At 56.6% G+C, this 25295-nt stretch overlaps 11 protein-coding genes across 11 annotated transcripts; 4 read left to right on the top strand and 7 right to left on the bottom strand.

The window, feature by feature from the left end:
• Positions 1-156: 156 nt before the first annotated feature.
• B0H18DRAFT_1127099 (FAD binding domain-containing protein) lies at positions 157-1339 on the bottom strand (the record flags this gene model as incomplete). The annotated part of the gene is made up of 7 exons (XM_048035252.1): positions 157-307; positions 382-425; positions 485-582; positions 632-845; positions 915-1079; positions 1135-1254; positions 1307-1339. 7 exons carry the CDS (start codon positions 1337-1339, stop codon positions 157-159), a joined length of 825 nt encoding a protein of 274 aa, XP_047885499.1.
• A 1391-nt stretch (positions 1340-2730) lies between these two features.
• Positions 2731-4750, bottom strand: B0H18DRAFT_942479 (uncharacterized protein; the record flags this gene model as incomplete). The annotated part of the gene is made up of 3 exons (XM_048041884.1): positions 4610-4750; positions 4278-4534; positions 2731-4228 (listed from the first exon to the last, which is right to left on the bottom strand). Exons 2-3 carry the CDS (start codon positions 4349-4351, stop codon positions 2731-2733), a joined length of 1572 nt encoding a protein of 523 aa, XP_047885498.1. The 5' UTR covers positions 4352-4534; positions 4610-4750.
• Positions 4751-9388: 4638 nt separating this feature from the next.
• B0H18DRAFT_1053546 (uncharacterized protein) lies at positions 9389-11002 on the bottom strand (the record flags this gene model as incomplete). Its single annotated transcript, XM_048031013.1, has 3 exons — positions 9389-10521; positions 10570-10842; positions 10976-11002. 3 exons carry the CDS (start codon positions 11000-11002, stop codon positions 9466-9468), a joined length of 1356 nt encoding a protein of 451 aa, XP_047885497.1. The 3' UTR covers positions 9389-9465.
• A 256-nt stretch (positions 11003-11258) lies between these two features.
• On the top strand, positions 11259-11627 carry B0H18DRAFT_865889 (armadillo-type protein; the record flags this gene model as incomplete). Its single annotated transcript, XM_048039763.1, has 1 exon — positions 11259-11627. A coding segment is annotated over one exon (369 nt), but the record flags the coding sequence as incomplete, so codon positions are not given.
• A 4-nt stretch (positions 11628-11631) lies between these two features.
• B0H18DRAFT_889865 (eukaryotic translation initiation factor 4G1, eIF4E-binding domain-containing protein) lies at positions 11632-12024 on the bottom strand (the record flags this gene model as incomplete). The annotated part of the gene is made up of 2 exons (XM_048041287.1): positions 11632-11782; positions 11837-12024. Coding segments are annotated over 2 exons (339 nt in total), but the record flags the coding sequence as incomplete, so codon positions are not given.
• Positions 12025-15645: 3621 nt separating this feature from the next.
• On the bottom strand, positions 15646-17302 carry B0H18DRAFT_1053536 (armadillo-type protein; the record flags this gene model as incomplete). Its single annotated transcript, XM_048031012.1, is given in 8 exon segments — positions 15646-15759; positions 15860-15925; positions 15976-16882; positions 16931-16948; positions 16964-17055; positions 17129-17155; positions 17194-17226; positions 17274-17302. The coding sequence occupies 3 exon segments, from the start codon at positions 16831-16833 to the stop codon at positions 15649-15651; spliced, it is 1035 nt and encodes a 344-aa protein (XP_047885494.1). The 5' UTR covers positions 16834-16882; positions 16931-16948; positions 16964-17055; positions 17129-17155; positions 17194-17226; positions 17274-17302.
• A 316-nt stretch (positions 17303-17618) lies between these two features.
• Positions 17619-19321, bottom strand: B0H18DRAFT_1127093 (armadillo-type protein; the record flags this gene model as incomplete). Its single annotated transcript, XM_048035251.1, has 2 exons — positions 17619-18599; positions 18653-19321. 2 exons carry the CDS (start codon positions 19319-19321, stop codon positions 17619-17621), a joined length of 1650 nt encoding a protein of 549 aa, XP_047885493.1.
• A 1300-nt stretch (positions 19322-20621) lies between these two features.
• On the top strand, positions 20622-22823 carry B0H18DRAFT_889872 (monooxygenase; the record flags this gene model as incomplete). Its single annotated transcript, XM_048041288.1, has 8 exons — positions 20622-20999; positions 21050-21263; positions 21327-21424; positions 21473-21504; positions 21572-21742; positions 21792-21872; positions 22009-22021; positions 22077-22823. 8 exons carry the CDS (start codon positions 20622-20624, stop codon positions 22821-22823), a joined length of 1734 nt encoding a protein of 577 aa, XP_047885492.1.
• Positions 22824-23656: 833 nt separating this feature from the next.
• B0H18DRAFT_889847 (uncharacterized protein) lies at positions 23657-24283 on the top strand (the record flags this gene model as incomplete). The annotated part of the gene is made up of 3 exons (XM_048041284.1): positions 23657-23711; positions 23770-23852; positions 23930-24283. The coding sequence occupies 3 exons, from the start codon at positions 23657-23659 to the stop codon at positions 24281-24283; spliced, it is 492 nt and encodes a 163-aa protein (XP_047885491.1).
• An 86-nt stretch (positions 24284-24369) lies between these two features.
• Positions 24370-24834, top strand: B0H18DRAFT_248867 (uncharacterized protein). The gene has a single exon (XM_048037282.1). The coding sequence runs from the start codon at positions 24456-24458 to the stop codon at positions 24747-24749; it is 294 nt and encodes a 97-aa protein (XP_047885490.1). The 5' UTR covers positions 24370-24455; the 3' UTR covers positions 24750-24834.
• B0H18DRAFT_248854 (uncharacterized protein) lies at positions 24562-25282 on the bottom strand. Its single transcript, XM_048037281.1, has one exon. It carries the CDS (start codon positions 25188-25190, stop codon positions 24774-24776), a length of 417 nt encoding a protein of 138 aa, XP_047885489.1. The 5' UTR covers positions 25191-25282; the 3' UTR covers positions 24562-24773.
• Between the last annotated feature and the right edge of the window lie 13 nt (positions 25283-25295).

Raw genomic sequence — 25295 nt, 5'->3', positions numbered from 1 at the left:
CGCTGATACGCACCTGTCCTCCCCGGGGTGTATGCACGTGGGCTGCGTCTCCGGCAACGAACACACGCCCCTCCCTGAACTTGTTGACCATACGGACACTGGGCCTGTTATATCGTCGTAGGTCGCATCCAGGTGAATCAAACAGTTGAAGCATACTCACCTGTAGTCGGTCTTGTGGACGATCTCGCCCAAGGGCAGGTCGTCACGTTCGCTCGCCAGCCGCAGAGCCTCCTTCACGGATTCGTCGCTTTCCAGGATCTTTTCCGGGTCGACATTGCCGGACAGCATGAACCAGAACTTCCCTTGACTTCCGTCGCACGAATGAGTAGGCTGAGTAAAACGATAATCAGTTTCATCGACGCGCGCGGATGGGTGACCTACTTCGTCGGCGGGCCATCTGTATACTTGAGCCACATGTGCCAGTGCTAGGGATCGGCGCCGATCAGTATTCGATATGGCCTAATAGATGTAAAGCCAGCCTCACATAGGGATCCAGTTCATCCAAGTACACCTCTCCTAGTACCGCTTTCTCCGGACTGGACTCTCCCTCGAACGAGAGCCCGCTCTGCTTACGCACCACACCTATCGAGTCGTCAACAGCAGAACATCCCGGGGACGCGTATACCCTTACTTCTGCCCCCATCCGCGCCGATGAGCCATCGGTAACTCTTCGTCTCGAGTACCTCCTCGCCGTCCACGGTTTTCTTGACAGTGACCTCGACGTGATCGTCGAACCGCTCAAGCGCGATGAGCTCCGTGTTCAGCTCCACCGAGCAGCCGTACTTCGCAAGATGCGATCGCAGCACAGCCTCGGTATGATGCTGCGGCACCTGAATGGGGTTGTTCTGTCGCATGCACACAACATCGATTTAGCTTCGCCAGTGGCTATGAGCATCCAGCCGCGAACGACGTACAAACGGCCGACTGGGCGTGGGGTCCTCCGGCATGACAAGATGCAGCGTCGTCAGCACCTCTTTCCCGCCCGGAAACTTGTAGAACTTGAGCGGCTGCAGGTCGATTCCCAAGGTCCGCATCTCCGGCAAGACACCCAGGAAGTGGAAGATCTCCTGTGTCCGGGGCTATCCAAAGATCTCAGTGACGGCGGAAGTGCAGCATGATGGTCGCCACAAATACCTGCAGGCCGAGACCACGCTGCTCCTTATGGAAGCTTGAGGCTTTGTTGATGATACGGACGGGGACGCCGCTCTTCGCGAGGATGAGAGCAAGGGTCAATCCCGCGGGGCCTGCTCCGGCCTGAAAAACAAAAATGAGGATATGGAGACGATGATCATGTTCAATGGCTTACAACAAGGACTGGGGCGACTTCTTCCTGAGACATCGTGTCGATCTATTCCTATTCGAGTACGTAGCAAAGGTAATGACGATTGTGGGAGGTGGGTTGTCGAAGACAGCACACCCCAGACGCACTTCGTTTTATACGGCGCACAGCGGCGTACAGCTCGACAACGCAACGTCTTGAAGTGTTAGCCCCTATAGGCCCGGATCGCACATGTCAGATATGTCAATTCCCTGATAGCTCCGCAGTAATAAAATCGCTACTCACTGACACCTGCTCTGACTTGGCTCTGACAGCGAGCGATCGGCGCTCAGCGGTACCGCTGATATCACTTACACCCTCCAGGCTGTTCCCCGTTTGGTTCGCCGTCACAAACGTTGGCGGTCGCGCTCCAAACTTCTGATCATGCATGGTGTGCCCCGAAGGAGCAATCCACAGTTGCCAAGGACTTAGCAATGATATTCCATGGCAGAGATCTGTCACGGTCTCTCGAGTTCATCGCCGAATCAACACTTCCTGAGTCACCTCAAGGCGTCAACAGCGGTCAATTTAAATCGCGAAGGCATCAGCAGCTTCTCTAGTACGTCCTTGAGTCAGTACTCACCAATGCAATCGACACGTCGCGTGAGTGTGAGAACCGTGCTGCCCATCACTGGCAATCAGCGACAACGCATCTCGAATCCCGAGTCGACGTCCAATACGATAGCCAACGTCCATGCTCCGCAGATGAATCACACGCGCTGTTGCAGAGCAGTTAGATGTTGCTCCGGTGTAAGTGGCAGGCACTAGCTCACGGCATCGCCGAACGAATTCGAGACGCTAGAGCAAGATCTGTTCCAGAGTGGTCTTGATGAAAGATCAATGTCACTGCTAAGTTACACGCCACTCACTATAGGCATCGATGACTCGACCTGAACTCTTCACGAACCTATCACGGTGGCCTTGGGGTGCTTGCTTGTACACCGTGGTGTTCTTCCTGTTTCACCGTGACAATCTTGACGTTGCCGGCAGAGATTGACGTGAGGGACTCGGGCTGAGGAGTAGGTCCGCCCCCACAACTTCGGAAGTTAAAGGGTGGGCATTGCAATCGAGGTGACTTGAAAGACGGAACTGACGTCGCTGTGCAATGCCGCACAGACTCGTCAGCCTTATGCCGGGAAAGAAGGCTGCCTTCTGTCTGATGCTGTGAACTAAGGGCGGCGCGCCGTAAACACGACGCAAGCAAGGGCACGGCACGACGAACCTGAGCCTGCACCCACATTCGCAACGCATCAGCGCCCAGCACCCTAATTGGCCTGCAACACCAAAAGTCCGAATAATGATACAAGCTTGCGATATGATACACCCAATAGATCACAACGTCTAAACCTACAAGCCGTGAGTAGTCCATCGTGGGCGCAATAGCAGCACAACGCGCGGCGTACCTCTATCCGTCAATACTCTGTCGAGTCCTGCAGTCGCCACCGGCGGAACGGGCCCCACCACCACATTGACCGCGGCCGCCCCGGATCCTGCGCTCCCCCCCTCCCCGGCTCACGCGCACCATCCACATCTCGCGGCCTACCTCTCCTGCGCACCCTTCTCCGTCCGTCCCTCCCCTCACCCTCGTCCTCGCCCTCACCACCTTTCCCCGCGCCGTCCATCTCGACCACGACGTGCTCCCGCCCGTCCATCTCCTCCATCTCGTACTCTTCCTCCGCCACGATCGTCTCCACGTCCGCATCCGCGTCGCGTGCGTCCACACGCCGCGCACCCGCGCCAAACTGGCCGAACCCCCACCCGCGGTCCCCGCCGGGCCCGTACACCTCGTTCACGCGCTCGACCCACTCCTCCGCCTGCGCCCGCGCCGCGGTGAGGTGCTCGTGGCGGAGGAACATCCAGAACGCCTTCGTATGCCGCAGGATCCACCCGCCCCTCGCCCCGCCCGACGCAGTTTGCGGCTGCACCTCCGGCGGCGGGGGCGGCGGCGTGCGGTCCGACGCCGTGTTCCTACGCGTGAGCCCCATCGCATGTGCCACCCCGCCGAGCAGCGTCCCCTCGCGCTCGCCGCGTGCACGCTTTTTCGCCCTCCCCGCGCGCTTGCGCTGCCGCTTCTCCTGCCTGCTCAGCAGTTCGTCCAGCTCCCCAACGCCCATGCCCGCGCCGACCCACCACCACCACCCAAAAAAGCTCTGCCAGAGGATCACGCTCCACATGAGCGGCTTCATCCACGAGAACTCGAACCGGGTGGGGATGTACACGAGCGAGATGACGGTCGAGATGGCCGCGAGGATGAGCGCGCCGACGCCGAACGCGGCCGTGCCGCCGTCCATGCGCCACGCGTTCTTGCGGTTCACGAGGAGCCCCCAGAGCGCGAGGGAGACGGTGAAAAGGAGCGAGAGCGTCGCGTTGCACACGTTTTGGATCGCGATCGCGGTGCGCGCGACCGCGAAGGTGTCGATGACGCGGATGAGCTGCATGACCGCGGATGTCGCGGCCAGGGGCCCGAGGAGCCAGAAGATGAGGCGCTTCTCGAGCTTGGAGGGGAAGAGCAGACCGAGGAACTGAATATGCGTGGCCTGGATGAGCAGCCCCGTAGCGGCCATCATGAAGAGCCACCCCATGAGCATTGCGGTCGACCAGCCCTCGCTCCCCGACGGTGGGAGGTCGACGGCGACGTAGTTGAGCATGTACGGCCAGGTCTTGCTCTCGTCGGAGACGGTCGACATGATGACGTGCAGCGAGGCAATGGCATTGGTGAGGAGCATGCACACGCCGGCAAACTGGAATGCGTAGTTGACCGGTGCGAGGCGGAAGTGGTACTGCGCGGTGAAGATGAGTTGCAGGAGGAGGACGGCCATGAGCGTGAGCACTATCCCGTTCACGAGGAGCTGGACAGGGAGCGAACGGGCGAAGACAGGTCGATACTGGAGTATGGGATCTATCTCGGACCTACGAGCAGTCAGGATGGCGTGTAGCAGCGGCAGACACTGAGGCGTACCCTCTGGTGACATTCGACGCCAGAACATATTTGGAGACCGATAGCAAGAGGACGAGGCGCCGCGAGCGTCCCATTGCTCGGGATGAGGGATCTGAGCTGAAGCCAAGCGCCGCTGGTATGTTTACAAGTCGTGTGGGGGCCGTGAGCAGAACGGGCAGAGCCTCGCGAAGGCCAGAGGGATGGGCGACGAGAGTGGGTGTCCGCTCGAGGAGCCAGCTAGGCGCTCGCTCATCCGTAGCGGCCAAGCCTGCCAAGACCTTCCAGAAATGGAGCGAGGCCACGATTACTAAGCATTCACGACTGAGTCAAGTTGCTGGATGTACAGTACTTACCTCCTACGAAAATTGAGGCCCCCTATGAGACCCGGGGGCCTGAGAGCCTGAAGGGTGTATACTGGAGCCACGAGCTACAGCGCATGAGGTGGAAGGGGGTGCGTCTTGATTCGAGCTCGAGGGGCACGCGCCAGTCTCTTGCCGTTCGACAGCCTGAGTGAGAGGATGAGGGAAGGGAAGAGGGGGATAATGTTGTCATGCACGAGAGCAGTTCAGCCTCGCCTTATATACAGCGGACAGAGTGGAGCTGCTCAGAAGCCGCGGCGGTGTTTCAATACGTGACAGGAAGAGCAAGGAGCGCAGAGTGAAGTACAGGACCTTCCTCATTCGGAAGGGCACCTTCCAGATCCGTCAAATACTTATCCGCCATTCAAAGTCATGTGGACAAGTACATGGGTAACGGCGTTGGAACGCTGTATATCAGGCCTCGGCACTGAGCAGGCAATCGGGATCGCGGGCAAGAATCTCTCCAGTTTGCGACCTGGCAAAGTCCCACCAGTGGTCGAGTGATCCCAAGAGCCAGCTCAGGCTGCGTACTATGCATGTCAGTGATCAATCGAGCTATTTTCGTTGTCGCCAGGTTACTCATCTTAGTAGACCCGCGCGCCGAAGGACTCAGCCAGTCTCGTCCCAGTGCGCGAGCTATTCGCGCCTCACAGCATCAGTGGGAGAACACTGGGCTCAAGCCAGTGATTGTGGCTGCGTGCTCTAAGTGTTGCTGGTACGCTTGAAGGCCAGATCCACTGTCCTGAAAATGCGTGTCTAGCGATATGGTGATGGCTGTCAGCTGAGCCTATCCTGCATAAAATATTGTTGCTTACAATGTTGTTCCAGGATATGCAGACGGAGTCGCCGTGCCTCTGTATGTGCTGCCACAGAGGTCAGTGCATTCCGGGTCTACGACGAGCCTGGCGGGGTGAGAAGGTGCGACAATGTGTTCTCTCTCGGACCGTCCGACTCTGACTTGGCTCGATCACTGCCTACTCAGGCACTGCATGGTATGGCTCTCGATTAGCGATCGCTCTGTCTGCCCAAAGACTTTCTCTACAGTACAGATGCACATCACTATATGATGTCACGGTGCTTGCGAGATAGATGTGCAATCGCCGAAGGCCAAGTCCGCGGGCGCGGTGACATCGGCACAGGCTCCGAGACGATGCCGCGTATCATCCACCCATGGGCCATAGAAACAGAGCAGGGTGACTCACACTACCTCTGGCTTCCTGGTCGTTGCGGCGTTCGTCATCACTCTAGTCGCCCCGCGGGATGCGGGAGGTCATCGTTCCGAGCCAGCGCTGGCTGCGGTCGTGGCGCGGTCGGAAGGCCTCCAGCACTGAGGGGGGTCTCTCGAGATGGGGGCGTAATGACGCGGTCTCCGAGACGAGTAGACAGATAGTATGTGGGAGGGCAGCTCAGCACACAGGAGGAAGCAAGTTAGATGTTGGCGGGGGATGAACGGCTCGTCGTCGAAATGGACGGCGTTGGCAAAACTGTGGTGGCCGGGTCGAGTGGCTGGGCTCAAGGAGGAGGTGCCCGATACGAGGTGGATAACAATGGGGCCGACTCGACTCTGTCTTGACAAGTCAACGGTACAGCGCCGGAATCGCTGGTGAGGGGGCTGCAGGCAGATCCCTAAGGACCGAGCACCGCAAGTGTTCAAGCTAGCTGTTCCCCAGGAGGTGACTGCAGGACGCGGCAGAGTGGGGATTGTAGAGGTGCGCGGCATGCTGTCACGTTCGTGCGCCTTTCCGCCTTCGCTCAGACTCCATCGACTCAGGTGGTCCCGAGCCATTCGGCGTTGAAAATCGGGGTGCTGGAGGGCAGGACGTAGAACGAGCGCAGCATACGCCATAGATTATGGTGAAGGCTCGTCGTTCGTGCCATATGCCAGTGCCCTAGTCAGCCGTCATGCTTACGGCCCAAAGCCTCGCTCGTTCACAGGTTCAAAGGGGAATTGCCCTTCTTACTCTCCGCATGACTCTCGGCACGCGTACGACCCTACTAGTTAGTACGTGTTTGGCACGACTCATGCTCGTAGGCCGACAGAATCTCCCGCTTCGTCTGGCGGTGTTCTGAAGGCCGTCATGGCGAGTCACGCGAAGCGTCTTTACTTCATTCCCAACAACACCACTCACGCGGCCTAGGAGTCATCGGCGTCGCAACGCTATCCAGCTATATCGCAGTGCTGTTGATCACCCCAGGCTATATAGAACATTTTGTGGTGCCGGGTGACCAATTGGTAGGCTAAAGGCCCTAGTCCAATTGGCGATGGCTCGGCATGTACCTGTCTATCGTTATGGTACTTCAATGTATTCTAAATCTTCCATTGCGTGCTACTTGAGTTCGGGGATAAGTAGAAGTGAAGGTCAGGGTCAACTTCGTCCGACGCCGCCGGAGGAGGAAAGGCGTCTTACGATCGGCTTTGGCTGCGGCACCGAAGGGACGTTCCCGAGGTATGACACGGCTCCGCTGAGAGGTTGCTAACTTTAAACAGCATATTCTGAGACGAAGCAACTGTTGACAATGACAGTGTCAGGGAAATGGCCTCGCTCATGACACACCAGCTATGCCACGATATGCGTCGTATGAGCTGTTGAAATCCTTCCGCCAATGGACTTCCGAGTTGGGAACTAGAGCGAGGGTGTTGCGAGCCGTGAATTGTTATGATTCAATTAATTTCCGGCCTCGCTATGGAACGTTTTCACAACCTCATGTACTATATACATCGAACTGAACCTCACAAATTATGTTGCTTGCCGATGCACGCCGGACCGTGACGTTGAGTGTCTTGAACACGAGCAAGAACCCCGAGAACCAACGGTGCTCCTGGCCGCTCGCGGAACCGTTCGCTTGCTAGAGCAAGTCATCGTCTACTTCCGCCGATCCAGGAGTCAGCTGCGGATCTGCCGGGCCTACAACCTCTGCGCCGCGAAGCCTGTGACGCCCGCCCGAGCCGTCGCATATATAGAGGTATTGTACAGTCGCTCCACTCGACAACCGGCATCGAGTCGGGGCTCATGCTACCGTCCGCAACTTGGACGCGCTCTATTTCTACACAATGCGACAAAAATCAACGGCCCATACCTGAGTGCTTCCTGTCTATCTCTGGTCATATGCTCACTTTTTGCCCAGGCTACAGTGGACCCTTGGGGAGCTGGCCTTCCGCAGCATATCCAAAGCACCGAATTCCGTGCCTGCGCCCCCGTAACCAACCTATGACTGGGTTGCGGTCCACGCATCACCGTCGCATCGACCGTCTGATTTAGTGTTTTCCCCGGTGTACGGTTAACGCGGTCTTCTAGGTGCCCACTTTTACTGCCTTCGGTCAGTCCTACGAGAATATCATAGCTTGGAGACTCAGCTGATCTATCACCAGGAGTCTGTGTTCTTGGTCACTGCGCCAGACCTTAAGCCTTCAGTTCCATGTGGCTTAGGGCAGACGACACCCGTAGAGTACGGATCCCCTCGTATGGAGTCACACATTCAAATTCTACGTTGCAAGGTGAGTCGCTACAGCACCCTGATCATTACACTCGTGATGGAAAACGAACCGACATCATCCGATGGGAGACCGCAGTGTTTCTGTGAACGCCTGGGGTGCCCGAATGACCATGTTGCCTGCTTAAGCAGGGACGTGAAACTCTCTCTGATATGAATATTTGTGGTATTTCGTGTTGTAATCATACAATCACTCACCTCCTTTCAATCACAGGGTCATTTTGTCATACAGATTCTCCTTGGGTTACGCATCTGTTCGCATATACCACAGTACCTACCCCTTCTGTTCCGTTGTCTTTCCGACTGTACGCAGTAGAAACCTGAAAAGATCTGGAAAGTATGCCACTCCGTTAGTCAACCTGAGGATACCAAATGAAGTACCAACTGTGAACGGATTCATCCAGCTTCTGCTTCGGTGACCAATACTAAGTTACTAATGAAGTTACTGTGCTCGGAGCCGCGACGTCGACAGTTCCGAGTCGGAACCGATCAAGAGCCGATCATACATTCCGGCTGTTGCCGATCACTCTGGAACGTCGAGCGCTTCGCTTCCGCCACATACGCGCGTGCGACTCGGGCATTCAATATTGACATTAATATTGTACCGACTAATCAGCGGGCACGTCTACCTCGGCGCGTATCCACAGGGCAATGTGCGACGATGATGTACAACTTCTTGTGGAAAGGCATTTTGATCTTTGCAATGTCCTCTTCAGCCGCCAGCACGACTTTTCCTCGTCAATGTACGATGTACTTACGGTGCAAGAACCACCACAACCGCTAATAACTGCACCTCTGGCTCGGATGGCGGTTTTGCCACATGAGAATTTATGACGTCCGCCCCATCTTCTCTCTTCTGAGCTTCATGGTTTCGCTCAACGAGCGATACGTTGCAGTACACTAGTGGCGAGCCTGAAGAAAATCTAGTAGTACTCAGCCGGATGTTTCGTATCCTGAAACCGTGACAACTTGCCTTGTTTCTCTGCCGTGATACACAAGTGTAGCCATCTTCCGCCTATACACCAATGGCTCTGAGTCGCCCAGCTCGCTTCACTTGGCGTACGTTATCGGCAGTACTTCTGTTACGGAGTGTAGGCTTCTTCAAGTTCAACATCGGTGCCTCCTCCGAATCCGACACCCCGTCTCCACTACCAAGATGAGTAGGCATGGCTCTGTGATGATTCCGGAAACTTGCCCGATAGCAAAGGTTTCCGACTTACGTGGACAGTTGAACAAGCTATACATATGTTTTGTACGGCGAGGCGTTGGCATACGTGAGGATGAGAATTGAAGCCCAAATCATAACATTGGCGGCCCCGGGGATACGAAGTTTCGTGACAAGACATTCAAGGTAACATTTACAGTAGGAGACCGACGAGCATATCATAGTCACTGCCTGCGGTTCTACGGATCAAAGTGTGCAGTCGTGCACTATCGAGCTGCGCCTTCTTTAACATAACGGCAAGAATGCTCGCAGCATTCGGCGTATGCAATGCGAAGACGTGAAGGTTCTCTAGAGTTGGTGAAAACCCGTCATCAAAAGCATCTGGCGAGATGAAGTCCTGCTTTGCAGCACGCGCGAACAGGTCACCCACGAGCCGCGCATCCACTGCCCTAGCGGAGACGACAGCGTATAACACAAGCATATCGACGAGGCGCCACCTGTGCCTCGACGAAAGTTTGCGACAATACGCCTCGCCCTCGTCCAGGTCCCGCACTTCGAAGAACCCCTTTAAGTTGTCGCTGAGCTGCAACTTGAGCTGCTCAGTCATTGGCGTCATGCGGAGGCGGTTGACATTGGGGGTATGAACGTCGAATATGGACAGCGCTCCGAGATCCGATTGAGGGGGCCCGAGTCTTCGTCGGATACCGGGACTCGGCTCCTCCGCGGTCGTAGAATTTCCCTCCGGTACAACTGTATGGGCAGCTCCCACACTTGCCTTGCGACAGTAGGTTTGCGATGACTCGGACTCTGCCGCAGCATACTCTATCGCGTACTTGGGACTGTCCATCGACTCTGAAGCCACGCTCGAGAGTACCCATGACGACAGGGCCTCCTGCTGCTGCTGATCCTTTGCAGGGATGTTTGCTGACTTGTCCGCTTCGAATGCTACTCCGCTGGCCTCGGTGGATGGGGATGGACCGCCCACCTCCACCTCCGAGCTCGATATCGTACGGATACTGGGAAGGGTGGGGGCTCGGACATCGGACCAGCCATCGGCATCGACATCCGACAGGTGGGAACCATGACCGCTGCATAGAAACTCACCACAGAACGCCTCAGATACGTGCGAGTAACCTGATTCTTCCCTTGCGGCGATTACTGTATCTTGCATGTGAGTAGTAGCAGCAGAATCAGAAACAGCAGTTTCATCGTCAGCTAGCCATTTGTGATCACGAAGATCAATGACGTCCTGTGTTCAAATTAGTTGCGACGCAGACTTTGAGGCGTGTAAATCTACCTGGAGCATAGTTCGCATACGCAGATTGACGTTCGGCTTGTTCATAAGCCCTCTCATACATGCGAAGTAGCCATCCATGTGACGACGGGCATTCGGCGTGTCGATTTGCAAGCCGACAGTGGTCAACAGTAAACACAGCCCCTCGATCTCCTCTTCTTCGGGGTCTTCGACGTTGGCCAGAAGTTCGTTGATGGACTTGTGCATGATATGCTCTGTAAGCATCTGCATCTTGAACAGCTCGCCCATGAACTTAATGAGGCCGAGACTCTGCCGCTGGTGTCCCGATGAGTCGTGGTGGTTCGCAACGGCGCTCGGCGTCCGCCATGGGCCCGCCGCCTCCGAACTCCGCGCGCCAGCTGCAGGGCCTTGGTCTTTCAAATCTCAATGGTCCGAGTGGCAGTTTCACCATGGGCAAGTTCGCGACGCCGGGCATCAAGACCAGCGAGGACCGTTTCAAACAGGCGAGTGTTGGCACGCAGTTCGGCGCACTACCATCTCCCATGGTCCGCCCGTCCAGTCAAGACGGTCCCAGCGCGATTGTCAGCAAGCGGGATGTCGACTGTGGAGAGGCGAACAGGGGTGGACCTGATCGCTCGTTGCACGGATTGTCATCGCTGCAGGCTGACGCTGTGCCACCCGAGTACCTCGTGCATCAATTGCATCTGACGAGCCTTGACGAGCAGCAGTACGAAGTCGACCTGCACTCGCTAGAGCTGCTTTCCAGCAAGGTCCGTGCGTTGCTCAACGGACTTACCATGGAATCCTTCGACTCGATCTCAGACCAAATCGTCGTGTGTGCAAACATGTTTAAGGATGAACATGACTGTCGATCGCTCAGCAAGATCGTCCGCCTTGTGTACGACACAGCAACCAATGATCTTACCTCGTCTGCGATGTATGCACTCCTGTGTCGCAGAATGATGGGCAAGATCAGCCCTGGGGTTCGGGATGAGGCCGTCAGGGACGCGGAGGGCAAGTCTATTGCGGGAGGACAGCTTTTCCATAGATTGCTGCTGAATCGGTGCAAGAAGCACTTCGAGCGCTGCTGGGCTGCACGCTCTACTATGGAGGAAGGCGACCAGGAAACCGCGGCGCAGCAGACAGCAAGGCACCCTGCTCAGATGGCTCGAGACCGATGGCATCGAGTGGCGGGAGGTTGTCAGGCTTGTCCTTGCAGATCTTCATAAACTGCACGAGGAAGTCACGGTCGTACCTAAGATCAAGTGTCAGTGATGCGTACATACACGCTGCAAAAGAGGGCTCTTACCTGAACTTGCCATGTTTGGCGTTCATGTTGAGCTCGACCTTGGGACCCTTGATACCCTCGGGGTACGACACGCTGCCAAGATCTTCAATGGTCCGCGCGGTGGCCAGGGCGGAAGGGAGGGGCTGGGCGACGGGTTGGCTGCGAGTAGAAGAAAGGTCGAGAGGGCCAGCACGCCGCTTCTTGGATGTCTCCCCCGCTGTCACAGCAGTGTCTATCCTGAAAATTCCCTTGTCCTGCGGCTGAGCCTTCTCCGCTTCCTTGCGAGCCTCCTCCTCCTGCTTCCGTCTCCGCTCCTCCTCTTCCCTTTCCTTCTCCTTCCGTGCACGATCCTCTTCAGCTTTCCTCCGCTCCTCGGCTTCCCTCTCCTTCTTCAGCTTCTCCTCTGCCTGCTGCTTGATCTTCTCCTCCGCCTGCTGCTTGACCTTCTTCTCCGCGTCCCTCTCCGTGCCGTCCGACGACGTGATCTTGGCCTTCGATGCCCGTGGCTGGAACGTCGGTGCGAGCGTATTTAGGCGGTTTCAAGGTCCAGCAGATGATGGTGTAGGTGGGGGCGAGGACACAGAGGACAGGGACGATGTATGCGTGTGTGGCGACGGGGTGGGATGTGGAGGATGGCCCGTGTTGGGCATGGCCGGCGCCATCGTCGGCGTGCCAGGGGCGTGCAGTTGATGAGGGGGATTGCGGGGCGACATTGACATACTAGGCTGGGGCGGACTAGGTAGGCCTTGCGGTTGTTGGTGAGGTGTGCCGACGTGCGGCTGCACCCACGGCGTGTAGGATATATAAGCTTCCGATGGCATGCCGGGGTATGGTCCATACTGAAGAACGAGGAAGCAAGTTACTCGGCGTATTCGTCAGCGAAAGGGATAGTGAGACTCACGTAGTAGCCGCCGTACCATCCTGGAGGAGGAACAGGCTGAGAAGTGGGTGGCATGCCTGCAGGGGGCTGCCCGCCATGCGGGGGACCCAGCCGCGGACTCGACATGCCCGCCGACACAGGCGTGGGCGCAGAGCCATCATTTGGTCGTCCATTCACGCCATTCATCTGCCCATTAGGCATCTGCCGCGGGAACACCGGGGAACGGGGTGGCCCGCTTTGAGGAGGTGCGCCATTCTGCTGAGGTCTTAGCTGCCCGCCGCCGTAATGGGGGTATGGGTGAGCGCCCATCTGAGACGGCTGTGCCTGGGCATGTGTCGGTAAGGGTGAGGCGTGCGGCAGAGGTGAGGGGTGGGTCGATGGAGAGGCAACGTCAGAAGGCGCCTGCGAAGGCACGCTAGATACGGGCGGCACGCTGCTCGGGTTGTTGAAAAGCTTCTTGACATCGAACTTGGGCTGGGTCGTGGTAGACGTAGGTTGTGTGGACGAGCCGGCTGACTTGCCATTCGGGGCAGAGGCGGATGGCGCTGGGACGGTGCCAAAAGAAGATACCGTCGCCGACTTGATTTCAGGGACTGAGGCAGGAGACGAAGAAATAGATGCAGAGACGTCGCTCATCGAACCGACTGTTACAGCAGACGCTGACACCTCATCAGTACCGTCACGAGAGACAATAGACAGTACTATACCTGACTTCACAACGTTCGTCAGGCTTCGTGCGCCTGCGACGCCGTCCTGAAATGCTACGTCCTTGACTGGATAAATCGGTCGCGGACGGCCCTGGCTCGGCGCGCCTATTGCGAAATGTGGCGAGGGGGCTGAGGCAGCCGACTGCGATGGGCCCTTGGCCCGAGCTGACTTGGACGGGAGCTGGGGCGATGGCTTGGATGCCGTTGGTGTCGAGGATTTGCTCATTCTGATTCTGACAAGTGCTACGGGAGTAAGTCAGGCACATCGGCGTCGCACGTAGAAAGCTGAGACTCCTCTGTGAACGAGTGGTTTTCCTTACACTAGACAGTGGGGTATTGGTGGACGAGGAAAGTCGATGTGGTGGGAAGCTGCGTTTCGCACACCGCACGTTCGACTGTCATATAACCACCCGGCTAGAACTTTATCAAACCGCAGTCAACGACGATACGTGGAGAATAACAGGTGGTGCAGGCCAGGCTTGCGCGTTGAGGTTGTGCACCTGGTCCTCGTGTTCATCTGACAGAAGGATCCTTTTCATTAGGAAGCTCAGAAGCTGACCCGCGCTCAGATCGTCAAAAGCCTCTGAGCAAAAAGCCCTGCTCTGACGGTCATCCACGTCTAAGACATGATCGCTGAGGATGCCTTCCAGTCGAATTTACTCACTGGTGGCAGCACGGATTACTGTAACGTTTCGACCATAGGTTCGCGGGGTGTGACCTGTGACCAACGAACTGGCGAAATCCCCAGTTCACAGGGCCTGGTGACCTGTGAACACAGAACTTGGATAGTTCGCCGGTGACCGCCTTTGCAAGCACTGCGTCGCAGGCCCGAAAGTGCATTTGTATACCTGTGACCGCCGACGGGAATACTGAGTTCGGACCCCTCTGTGACCTGTGACATATCAACTGAAACCCTAGTTCGAGGGAGGGTGCGACCTGTGACCGAACCTATGGTCGAAACGTTACAGTAGATGTACGTATTCCATTATATGTATGGTATGCATACCTGAAGCTGTGATTCTTCCATGCTGGAGTGTCCATGTCACATCGCTGCGAGTCCATACACATATGCACACATGTCGGCCCGGATCCTGGACAGAAGTGCTCAGTTGGTTTGATAGAGTTCGAGGCGTGGCATTGTTACATGCTGTGAGGGCCCTGGCGGCAGGCCTGACGAGTGTCTTCCGGGAGGCCTACAGATCCTTACATTGGTCTCTCAGTTTCTTTCTCTCGCTCGCGTACTCCGCCCACCCCCGGGCTTGTACATAGAGGTGCCTCTGCTGTCTTTCTCTCGCCGACTCCTCCGGTCGCCGACTTCCTCTAGAAACGAATAGTTGGCCACTCTCCGCGGCCGCTACAGGGCTCGCCCGCTGACCGCCTCCCACGCCTTCCTCGCGCTGGATCCGGAGTCGTTCCTCATTCAGAGACGGGGATAGCCACTTCCTGGGCGCGCGTGAGGACTGCGCAGCTCGACGGGCAACCCGGCGGCTACCTCGTGGGCCCTCGAGACTTCAAAGCCTCACAGACGTAAGCAGACGTAGTGTTTGTGGCGGCTGGCGTCCGATCCAGCTAGACATGCAATACCAGTATCCAGATGTAGTGAGATGGCAATTAGTTCTTGGGCAGCGTATAGGTGATACTTGGAGTGTTTTTCAAGTCCAAGCCCTGAGCCTTGCGAAGACCATAAGGTTGCGGTGAAGTTGCAGAAGTAGTCAACTCAAAAGGCTGCAGCCGCAGCGCGCTTCTGCGTGGCTTATGTAATGAAGTATTTTAATGTCTATGATATGTTCCACCTACGTTATACAGACGTTCCATGCCCTACGCAAAGCTGTCCGATCAATTTATCACTGTTCGTGGATTTATTCTCAAGCCGAGTCCGTCGTTCTTTGTCAAGCTGCGTGCCCTTCATCATGTTCGCCCGGCTCGGTCACGATGCTGAAGGATTCTATCGACTCGGAGGCTTCACCAACACGGATCTGCGCGTCGTCCTGGGACATCGATGGCGCAGCCGAGTCCGACGGATCCAACGTCGAGTGAGCCCGCGTCTCGTCACGCCGAGGCAGAGTGCGTGGAAGCAGGTTGAGCTTCGTGCGCCGCTGCGGCGGAGTCTCGGGACTGGCCTCGCGACTCGTTCGTGCGGTCGCAGTCTCTGTTGCGAGTCCAGGACCCTCCGTCGAGGTGATATTCGGGTCCCGCAGTGGCATTGATACGGAATCGCCCTTGCCCTCGTCCCTCGAAGATACACCCTACGGCCCAAATGTCAGTAGTCTATTTGGCTTGTTGAAGTGAGTCAAGGTCACCCACCGCGCGCGAACTAGTGTGGCCACCAAAAGACCGGCCACTGGCATCTGCAGCGCCTTGGGCACGATTACCAGCGCGTGGAGATCCGCCGCGCGATCTATTGGAGGTACGCCAGGATTGGGACGTGGTGTTGATCCAGGTGCCCCTCGGTGAGACGACTGAGTGAGGCGTGACATCCTGGTCAACAGGAGCCCACTCCCGTTCACGCAGTTCAATGACATTCTGTTGGGGGTTACTGTTAGCTGCGATAACCTTTGTTTGAGAAGACTTGCCTGGAGCATTGCTTGCATGCGGGGGCTGACGTTCGGGTTTCTCGTCAGCCCTCGAATTCGCTCGAAGTAGACATCCATGTGGAGACGGGCCTTCGGTATGTCAAGCAGCGCGCCGGCGGTGGTGAGAAGCATGCATAAGCTCTCAATTTCCTCCTCCTCGGGGTTATCTATGTTCCTTAGGAATTTCTTCACACACTCGTGCATAATACGCTCCGTAAGCACCTGCACGTTGAATAGCTCGCCCATGAACTTGATCAAACCAAGCCCCAGCCGCCTTGCTGTCCATCGCGCAGGGTAGTCCTCGTTCGTGCGTGGAGCTGTGTCGTGCGATTGGTCGTTCTCAGCGGTAGAATGGGCGGCCCAACCGCGCTCGAAGTCCTCCTGACACCGGTTCAGCAGGTATTTGCGGAAGAGCTGCCCGCCCGCTATAGGCCTGCCCCACGCATCCCTGATGCCATCATCCTGAACCTTAGAGCTGATCCCCTCCATCATCCGTCGGCACAGGAGTGCGTACACCTTTGACGAAGTGGGATTGCTGATCGCCGCATTGTACACGAGCCGAATGACCTGGATGAGCGAGCGACCATCCTCCTCGTGCTCTGACTTGTTCGCCCACGCAATGATCTCGTCTGAGACCGGCCCGGGGTCGAAGCGCTCCGTCGTGAGTACGTTCAGCAGCGCGTGGACGGTTCTGTCGACCCGCATTGGGCAGGCAGCTGCGATGATCTCTGTCGGAAGTCGCCTGCCCGCGCGAGGCTGGAGAGGCGCAACTAGCGGTTGGCTCGCGGACGGGGACTCTCCCTCGGGCGACCCGGCGGCCGCAGGTTCCACAGATAACGACGCGAATTGCTCCTCCATCGCGTCACGGATGTGCGTTCTCCTATACGAGCTCTAACAGAGCGATCGTAAATGTGGGTGACGACTTGGTCACGGTAGATGAAGGGGTGGCTTGGACGGACGGCGTCCGCAGCGAACTATGGATGGCACAAGTCAGCATGACGTGTTCACAGGCTCACAGCCTCTAGGGCTGCGCTGTCTTCATGTGATCAATCAGGAAGAGTTGGTTACGGCAGCTTTCAAATAACTTCGTTCCCTGAGCGCCTGATCGGGTCAATGAGGTCAACTCTGAAGTACTTACTATGCACGCTGCATCGCACCTCCGAAAACGATCCTGAGTACCTGCGACCAAAGTTGTCTCTTGCCCTATCGTACATTCAGATTTCCTCTCATATCGAGGGTATGCAACGGGTGCTAAGCAGGATATGAGGTTCGAAAGGCAGTAGGAATGACTGACGAACCAAGCATGAGGATACGTGAGCCTCGTTCCAACAAGCAAAGTGGTTTGTGGTGCGCGCTGAGCAACTTTGTTGAGGCCGATCAACGTATCGGGCCGGAATCTCGGCCACCCCGAGTGCTCGTCAAGCCCTGTCAAGCCGCATGAGCAGTTCAAGTCGCGGAGGAAACAAACGAAGCTCTGGATTGTGTATGACAGTGAGTGACCTATGGATGTTGTACATTGTGATGTAGGACAGCCAGCGCAGACGTGTGTGGAACGATAACAAGATGCGGATGATGCACGAGGACGAGCGAACCATAACCAGCGGGACGGGAACAGAGAATGAAGCAGAGGACGTACTACTGTTCTATGATAGCAGGCTGATTGACTTATCACTGTCCATAGATTTGCTCGCAAGCCTGGTCCGTCGCTCCTCGTCAAGCTGCGCACCCTTCATCATGTTCGCCATCAGGTCGAGTGCCTTCGGCGCGTCAACTACAATGTCGTCAAGGATGTCCGCGGTCGGCGTGAAGCCCTTCTCGAAGGTCTCCGGTGAACAGAGGTTGTTCGATACCGCCCGAGAGAAAAAGTCGGCAACGAGTCGCGCGTCACTGTCCTTCGACTCGATCGCAGAGGTTACGAGCTTGTCGACGAGCAGCCATTGGTGCTCTGAAGGAAGCTTGCTGAAGTACACCTCAGCCTCGCCCAGATCGCGGACGCTGAAGAACTCTTTTGAGTCCTCGACAACGCGGGTCTTCGCCTCCTCCTCAGACATTGATGGCGCAGTGGAGTCCGATGGTTCTGACATCGAGAGGTCCTGCGTCTCGTTGCGCTGAGGCAGGGTACGTGGGAGCAGGTTGAGCTTCCTGCGCTGGGGCGGAGCCTCGGGCGAGCCATCGGAGCCCAAGTCGACAGAAGCCTCGTGGTTTGGTCGCCAACTCGGTCGTGCGGTCGTAGCCTCTGCTCCGGGCTCTGGGTTCTCCGTCAACTTCGAGAACATATTCGATGATGCGGAGTCCTTATTCGCAAACACACCCGTAGGACCAAAGGTTATGGCGTTGGTTTTGCTGATCTTGCCGAAGTTAGACAGGTCGCCCGCCTTTGGGGGCACACGCGGAGGGGCATTGCCGGCAACGGACCAGCCATCGGGACCCAGGCCGACCTGCAACTGCGCACCACGGTGGCCGCCACGCCCGGAGCCGTTACGCGACATGCTTAGAGTGCGCTGGTAGTCCTTCTCCTTCGCAGCGGTCTCCTCCGCGGCTTGGGCATGGACAGCAGCGATTGTGGTGGGAGCAGCGGTCTGGATACGCGGTATCCACTTGCGTTCGCGCAACTCGATAACGTCCTATAAGGGAGGGGGTTAAACACAAGGACTGTTCTAACTTCAGGAATGCTTACGAGAAGCATGAACTGCATACGTGAGTTGACGTTCGGGTTCTTCGTCAGCTCCTTCATACGCGAAAAGTAGACATCCATGTGCGCGCGAGCCTTCGGCGTGTCGAGCAATTGCCCGACGGTCGTGAAGAGCACGCACACGCTCTCGATCTCTTCCTCCTCAGGGTTGTCGATGTTGCCCAGGAGCTTCTTGGCACATTCATGCATGATACGCTCCATCAGCATCTGCAGCTTGAACAGCTCACCGACGAACTTGATAAGCCCGAGACCCCGCCGCTTCGCCTTCTGCGCAGTGTAGTATTCTTCCGAGTACAGAGCGGTTTCGCCGGACTCGTCCTTCGCCGACGCAGCCGTGGCGTCAGTGCTTTCATTCGTGGCCCAACCGCGTTGGAACTCTTCCTGGCACCGGTTTAGGAGGTACTTGCGGAAGAGCTGACCACCCGCAACGGGTCTGCCCTCCACATTCTTGATACCCTTGTCCTGGATCTTCGGGCTGATCTGTTCCATCATCTTCCGGCACAGCCGCGCGTACATCTCTGACCACGTCGCCTCGTCCGTCGCATTCTCGAATATGAGCCGGATGACCTGGATGAGTGTCCGTCCGTCGCGCTCGTTCTCCGACTTGTTCGCCCACGCGATGATCTTGTCCGAGATCGAGTCGAAACGCTCCATGGTGAGTGCGTTCAGCAGAGCGCGGACGGCCCTTTCGACCTCAACTGGAGATGCAGCGATGATGCCTCCGTCGGCAGCTGCCTGTCCGTGCGAGGCTGGAGAGGTGCGACTGACGATGGGCTTGCGAAGGATGGCTTGTCCTTGGACGACCCAGCTGAAGTAGATCTATAGATATCGACGCGAATTGCTCCTCCATTGCGCCACAAAGAGAGATACTCCTGTCCTAGAGCGAGTCGTAGGAATGGTCAACGATTCAGAGAGGATTTGGACCTGGATGAATGGGAGCGAAACTGACGGCGATGTGACCCTGTTACAGCATTTGGAACTGCGCTCCCTCCTCGTGATCTGAGTCGTCTGGAAGATTTTGAAACTTCAGCTTTCTAAGAAATGAGCCAATGCCGTTCCTCATCGCTTGATGTGGTCAAACCAAGAGTCGCAGTATTCATTGTCACGCCTGCTGCCACACAGTGGATGAACCTACGGAAGTAGCGACCTACGTTGAACTTCTGGAACGGAGGCTTGAGGCTAAACCTTAGTCACATGACCGTGTGGCGGAGGCAGATTGCAGATTCGTAACTTGAGATTGTAGAGCAAACGACATACTAGTACGTAGACAATTCCTTCAGCCTTCGTGCCTCCAGGATATCCTTTCTGACAACAAGTGCGGCATACTGGCGGCATTTTGCTGCACCACGGCGTCCTCAGCGACGGCCGTACTAGGTTGACCACGGCTGTCACGACAAGGCCGATTCGACCGCGCAATGTCAACGGGAATGCTGGCCGAGAAGGATGTGATATTCGACCTATTCGGTGAGTCGAGTCCAAATGCTACTCAAGCTTGAGTTAAGCCCATAGCCTCTCACGACGCGGCGAGAGGGCGACGCCTTTTTCATATTGCCAGTCGCCGGAATTACCTCCGAATGTATACCTACCAAACACGGCTTCAACGTGACTAGTCGATGTTTGAGCTTCAGGAACATCTAGGCGACATGCCGATTCAACTCTTTGAAGCCGAGGCGTTGCGTGTCTTCTTTGGCAGGCTGCATCGTTGCTTCGGTGACCTCGACCAGCGATGTGAGCGTGGAGTGTCATAGCATCCGTCGTTCATCAATATTACGGCAGGCCGAAGACCACGTATCCCTGGCATGATGCTCTTGTGTGCCCAAAGTAGAGCTGACTCGAGCTGACTTGCCGGTGATACGCGTAAGCGAAGAAGTGACTGGTTGCTCAAATAGGCTGAGGATTGTCGCCTTGCCCCAACTTCTCTGTTCTGTCCAATATCGTTCGTGACCATTATCGAATGTCTACTCAAACCGCTGCGCCTGGTATTTTGGTTGTGTGTATTACTTTTTGGCCTTCATCATCTTGCCCATTGCTGATTGCCATCATACAGGTCGGCGCGGGACCTGCAGGGTTAACGCTTGCTCTGACCCTTGCCCGGAACGGCGTACCCGTCCGTATCATCGAGAAGCGAGGCGACTTTCACTTAGAGCAGCGTGGTGCCGGCATCCACCCACGCACCCTGGAAGTGTTCCACTTCCTAGGCATTCTCGACGATGTCTATGCCAAGGGCCGCCCACTGCCCCCGTTCCGTCAGTACAAGCTGCCCGGAGGTGTCGAGACGCTGAGCACGTTCTATATCATCGCTCCAGCGGAGAACACGCCCTCTATACCTCATGTATGTACCCCCAGATGCGAGAGTGAATCGCGCTTATTTGTTGCACACAGAACAACTCTTATGTGATTGGCCAGTGTCACACCGAGGCAATTCTGCGCTCCCACCTCGCCAAATACGGCGTCGTCGTCGAGCTTGCTACGGAGCTGCGCAGCTTCGAACAGTTCGAGGGTCATGTCAAGGCCGTCATAGTCAGGCACGAAGGTGACAAGGAAGTGGCCAGCACGGAGACCTATCGCTGGCTGGTCGGAGCGGACGGAGGACGCAGTAAGTACAGCCGGTTGTAACTTAACCTCTGCACATCTCTAAGTCGCGCTTTCTTTGATACAGGTGTCGTGAGGAAGCAACTTGGCCTGGCTTTCGAAGGTCAGGCCCTTCCTGACCGCCTAATTCTCGGAGAGCTCTACTTGGAGGGCTTAGACACAGAGGTAGGCGATCGATTGGGTTCTAATGCAGGACGCTGATCTGGCTCTTAGCACTGGCACCGGTGGAACGATTGGTCGAACACGTCCGCTGTCACGTTAGTCATCCATACAGGGCCTATGATATGAGTGCCATTCTGACATGCGATTCAGCGTGGCTACCCGCCCCACGGAGACCAAGGGGCTCTTCTGGTTCATAGTTACGGGGAACTTGAACTACGAAGAAGCCCTTTCGGGCTATGAAGCGCTCCTGAAAGTGATCAAAAAGAGCATCCAGCGCACGGACCTGGTCTTCGGTGATCTCGTGTACATGACCGAGTATAGGTGCGTGCTAGTAGTCTACGCCGAGGTACAGGTATTGATTGCATTCCAGGCCGAACGTGCGCATGGTGAATAAGTTAGGGGAGGGCCGCGCATTTTTGGCTGGAGGTAAGTCTATCTGTGAATGCCTGCTGTCTCGTCTGTACTGACATCCTCCCAAGACGCGGCTCACGTACACACTCCGCAAGGCGGACAGGCGAGTAACAAATCACCTAGCACCTTCCGTGATACTGACCCTGTCCTGGAACTGAACAGGGACTGAATACGAGTGTCCAGGATGCCGTAAGCAGCGAACTTTGCCTCCACGTACCGCGCCGCTAACCCTTTCATGTCGTAGTTCAACCTCGGATGGAAGCTGTCCTTGGTCGAGAAGGGCTACGCGCCAACAACACTCCTATCGACCTACTCCGAAGAGCGCCTGCCCGTCATCAAGCGTATGATCGACGAGACGAAGGCCATGTACAAAATCGTCATGAACGGCCCGCGCGACAAGCCTCGTGGTGCGGGCGAGGAGGACGCTGCCTGGCGTGGTCGGCAGGACCAGCTCAAGCAACTCGGGATCAACTATCGCTGGAGCTCCGTCCTCGTCGATGAGATCCACGCCGTGGACACGGAGGAGGCGAAGAAGGAGACCGTCGACGCGTATGGAGCCCTCGGCGGCGACGGTCTTCACGCGGGTGACAGGGCCCCTGACGCCCCTGCGTTGGTTCACCTCAAGGCCGGCGATTCCGACACTCGCTCGACGTCCCTGTTTGATATCTTCGGCCCAACGCATCACACCATCCTGCTTTTCTGCAGTGATGAGCCCGCAACGGAGGCTGTGCTCGAGGCCTTGAGGTCGTACCCCCGCGAGCAGGTCCATGTCTTGGTCATCCATCCTAAAGACGCGTCGGCTGCGTCTGTTACGGGTGGCGCGGATTTAGTCTTGCAAGACAGCGAGGGACATGCTTACTCGGCATACGGTGTGACGGACGGACGACCTCTAGGTGTCATTGTCAGACCTGACGGAGTAATTGGAGGAATGGTCCTTGGGGTGGGAATGAAGGAATACTTCAGCAAGGTTTTCACTCCTACTACCAACTAAGCTTCCTTGTATCGCAATTGATAGACAGTTAGTATGGGCAGGTAGTTCAAACTGCAATACAGTATAAGTTGGCGTGATATTAGTCCATTCGTGAGAGCCCCTTGCTGCAATTCACATGCTTAGTATACGGTGAAGGGATCCTGAATCAAGACAAACCGCAATAACCGAATTTACAATATTTTACTGGCCTAGGCATCGCACTTCCATGGACCATGCATACTGGACGGTACGAGGGTGTACGAACTTGAGTGGCAGATCTTGACGCCGACGGCAAGTTCCGGATTTGGATCTGAGATCAGGGCGTCCTTGCCTCGTGTTTGCCTTGAGGGAAGGTGCTGTTGCACGGCTGCCTGAGCTTGCGATCGTCTCCCCGCACATTGCGCCCCTCTACACAGGTCTTGCCGACTAACGCTTTATTCAGGATCGTTCTTGTCGTAACCTCTGGGCTTACCTATTGCTGCAGTGTAGCTGGAACGGTTGGTCTGGAGGCCGATGTGAGACTACTGTGGGCTGCCGACTTTACAGATCCAGACGGGGTGTTGATACGCGGAACAGTCCCGAGCGTGCCATCCGATAACATTGTGCATGACTCGCCTGATGCGGTCTGCACTGTGCAACGAGGCAAATGGGAGCAGGGGGCGTGTAGCGTCGGCTAGGGCTACTTCAGGACCTCTTTGTCCACTGCTCTCATCCTGCATTCTCTGTGAACTCACATAACTCGTCCCAAACTCGTCCACCGACGTCAGCCATCTTCAGACTTTACGACCGCATTCACACTGGTGAGCCACTACATGACTGTCTATGTTCGCCTGGATTGACGGGTCTTGCAGAACATGGACATCGATATGCACTTGACGCAACTCTTGAGCAACCTGACGCTCGATGGTAGTGGGTGGGGCGGCGCGAGCATTGTGAGCCTCATCTGTTTGTGCGAAACGTATACGAGTGCCGACAGCTTGTTGTTTGGAGAAAGGCAAGCGAAGAGCACCAACCGACGTCACTAACGGCCGATCGTCAAGACGCGACCATGTCCGACACATCCGACACAGAAGACTCGACTTACCAGGTGCGTCCTGCTCCTGCGCCTCCTACAACTCGCTCACAAGCAACGTGCGCAGCCGAGAAACCCGTCGGCATCCTCAAACTGCACAAAGACCGCCGACGAGCCGCCGCCCTGCGGCTGCGCGCTGCTGCAGTGGCTCCGAGGCCAGCTGCAGGAGGGGCAGTACGCAACCACGGGCGGCGACTACCTCGAGATCATCTTCACGCACCGCGAGGCGTTCCATGCCTTCCCGGACGGCCACCGCACGTGCGCCATCGGCTTCAGTGATATCGCCATGGACCTTGAGCGGCGGGAGATGAGGCCGGATCGGGAGAGCGACCCGGAGGCGGCTGCAGCGTTCAGGCATGAGGCCTGGGTGATCGCGAGTAGCGGTATTTGGTCGCAACCGACTATATGAGGTTGGCGTGTGGGCGCGGGCGTGGTATTATGGCGCAGGTCGCCTTTGCTGTGGTGCGCTGCTCAGTCGATTGGTGGCTCTTGTGCTCATGCTGAGTGCTCGACGTGCCTCAACGCAGGATCCTTCGTCTCATGCGGACACTTTGGCCTTGGATATGTAGCGAATATGATTTATGCTCACCAGGTATCTTCGGCGTTATATAATGTGTAGTCCTTTCATCCAAGCATTGCTATGGTCTCTGCTTCCGCCATGCCTCGCACGTGATCATATGGGTGTATATGGGTGCTGCGGCGATTCCGCTCAACCACTAATAACTGTCTTCCACACGCAGTCCGCAGAGTTCGAGTGCCCTTGGACCGAGAAGCTCTGTGGACAAAAGGTCGACACTGCTTGGTATAGATACACGAGGTCCCTCACCGTTCCTTCCATTCGATGCTCCACCATATTGTCTCGCACTGCCCCATAGAAGGCTCTGCGATACCCTTGGCTTTCACAGATGTGACTCTGTACATTTCTTCCTGCCGAGTAGCCATGATGTTACACAGTTACAGTGCGTGTTTGAACCGCACGAGGGACCAGCGGTCCTAGGAGAGCGGGGGAGGTGTCCCGATTTGGGATGTTCGGGCGCGCCGAGCGCTCTGCCTGCGGAGCGAAGCATCAGCTTCTCTTGCTTGGCTCCGGTCACTTCGCTCAGGCGCTCGCGTCGACTTGCTCGGTTGATAGGACATTTCGCCGCCTTTCGGCTCGTTGTGACTCTTGTCTGACGATTGCAGTGAAGACAGACACAGGGTGGCCTATCTGCTGCGACTGAGGATGTGTCTGTAGCATAGCGAGGCTTGCGACGAGGCGGCGGTGCGAAGGTGTTACAGCTGCCAATTCTTGTACACAAGAACTCTTTCTTCTCCATCTTGGCGGAGCTCGAGCAGCCGACCTTCGCGGATCTGACAATCGACCGGAGTAGCGCTGATGCGTCTAGCGGCTGTGTCCCACGTCAAACATATATACCTTGGCC

This window comes from Fomitopsis serialis (assembly GCF_022376445.1).
Source record: "Fomitopsis serialis strain Sig1Antser10 chromosome Unknown B0H18scaffold_233, whole genome shotgun sequence".
NCBI lineage: Eukaryota > Fungi > Basidiomycota > Agaricomycetes > Polyporales > Fomitopsidaceae > Fomitopsis > Fomitopsis serialis.
Note: the sequence above shows the minus strand (reverse complement) of the source record. Positions and strands in the feature narration are given on the sequence as shown.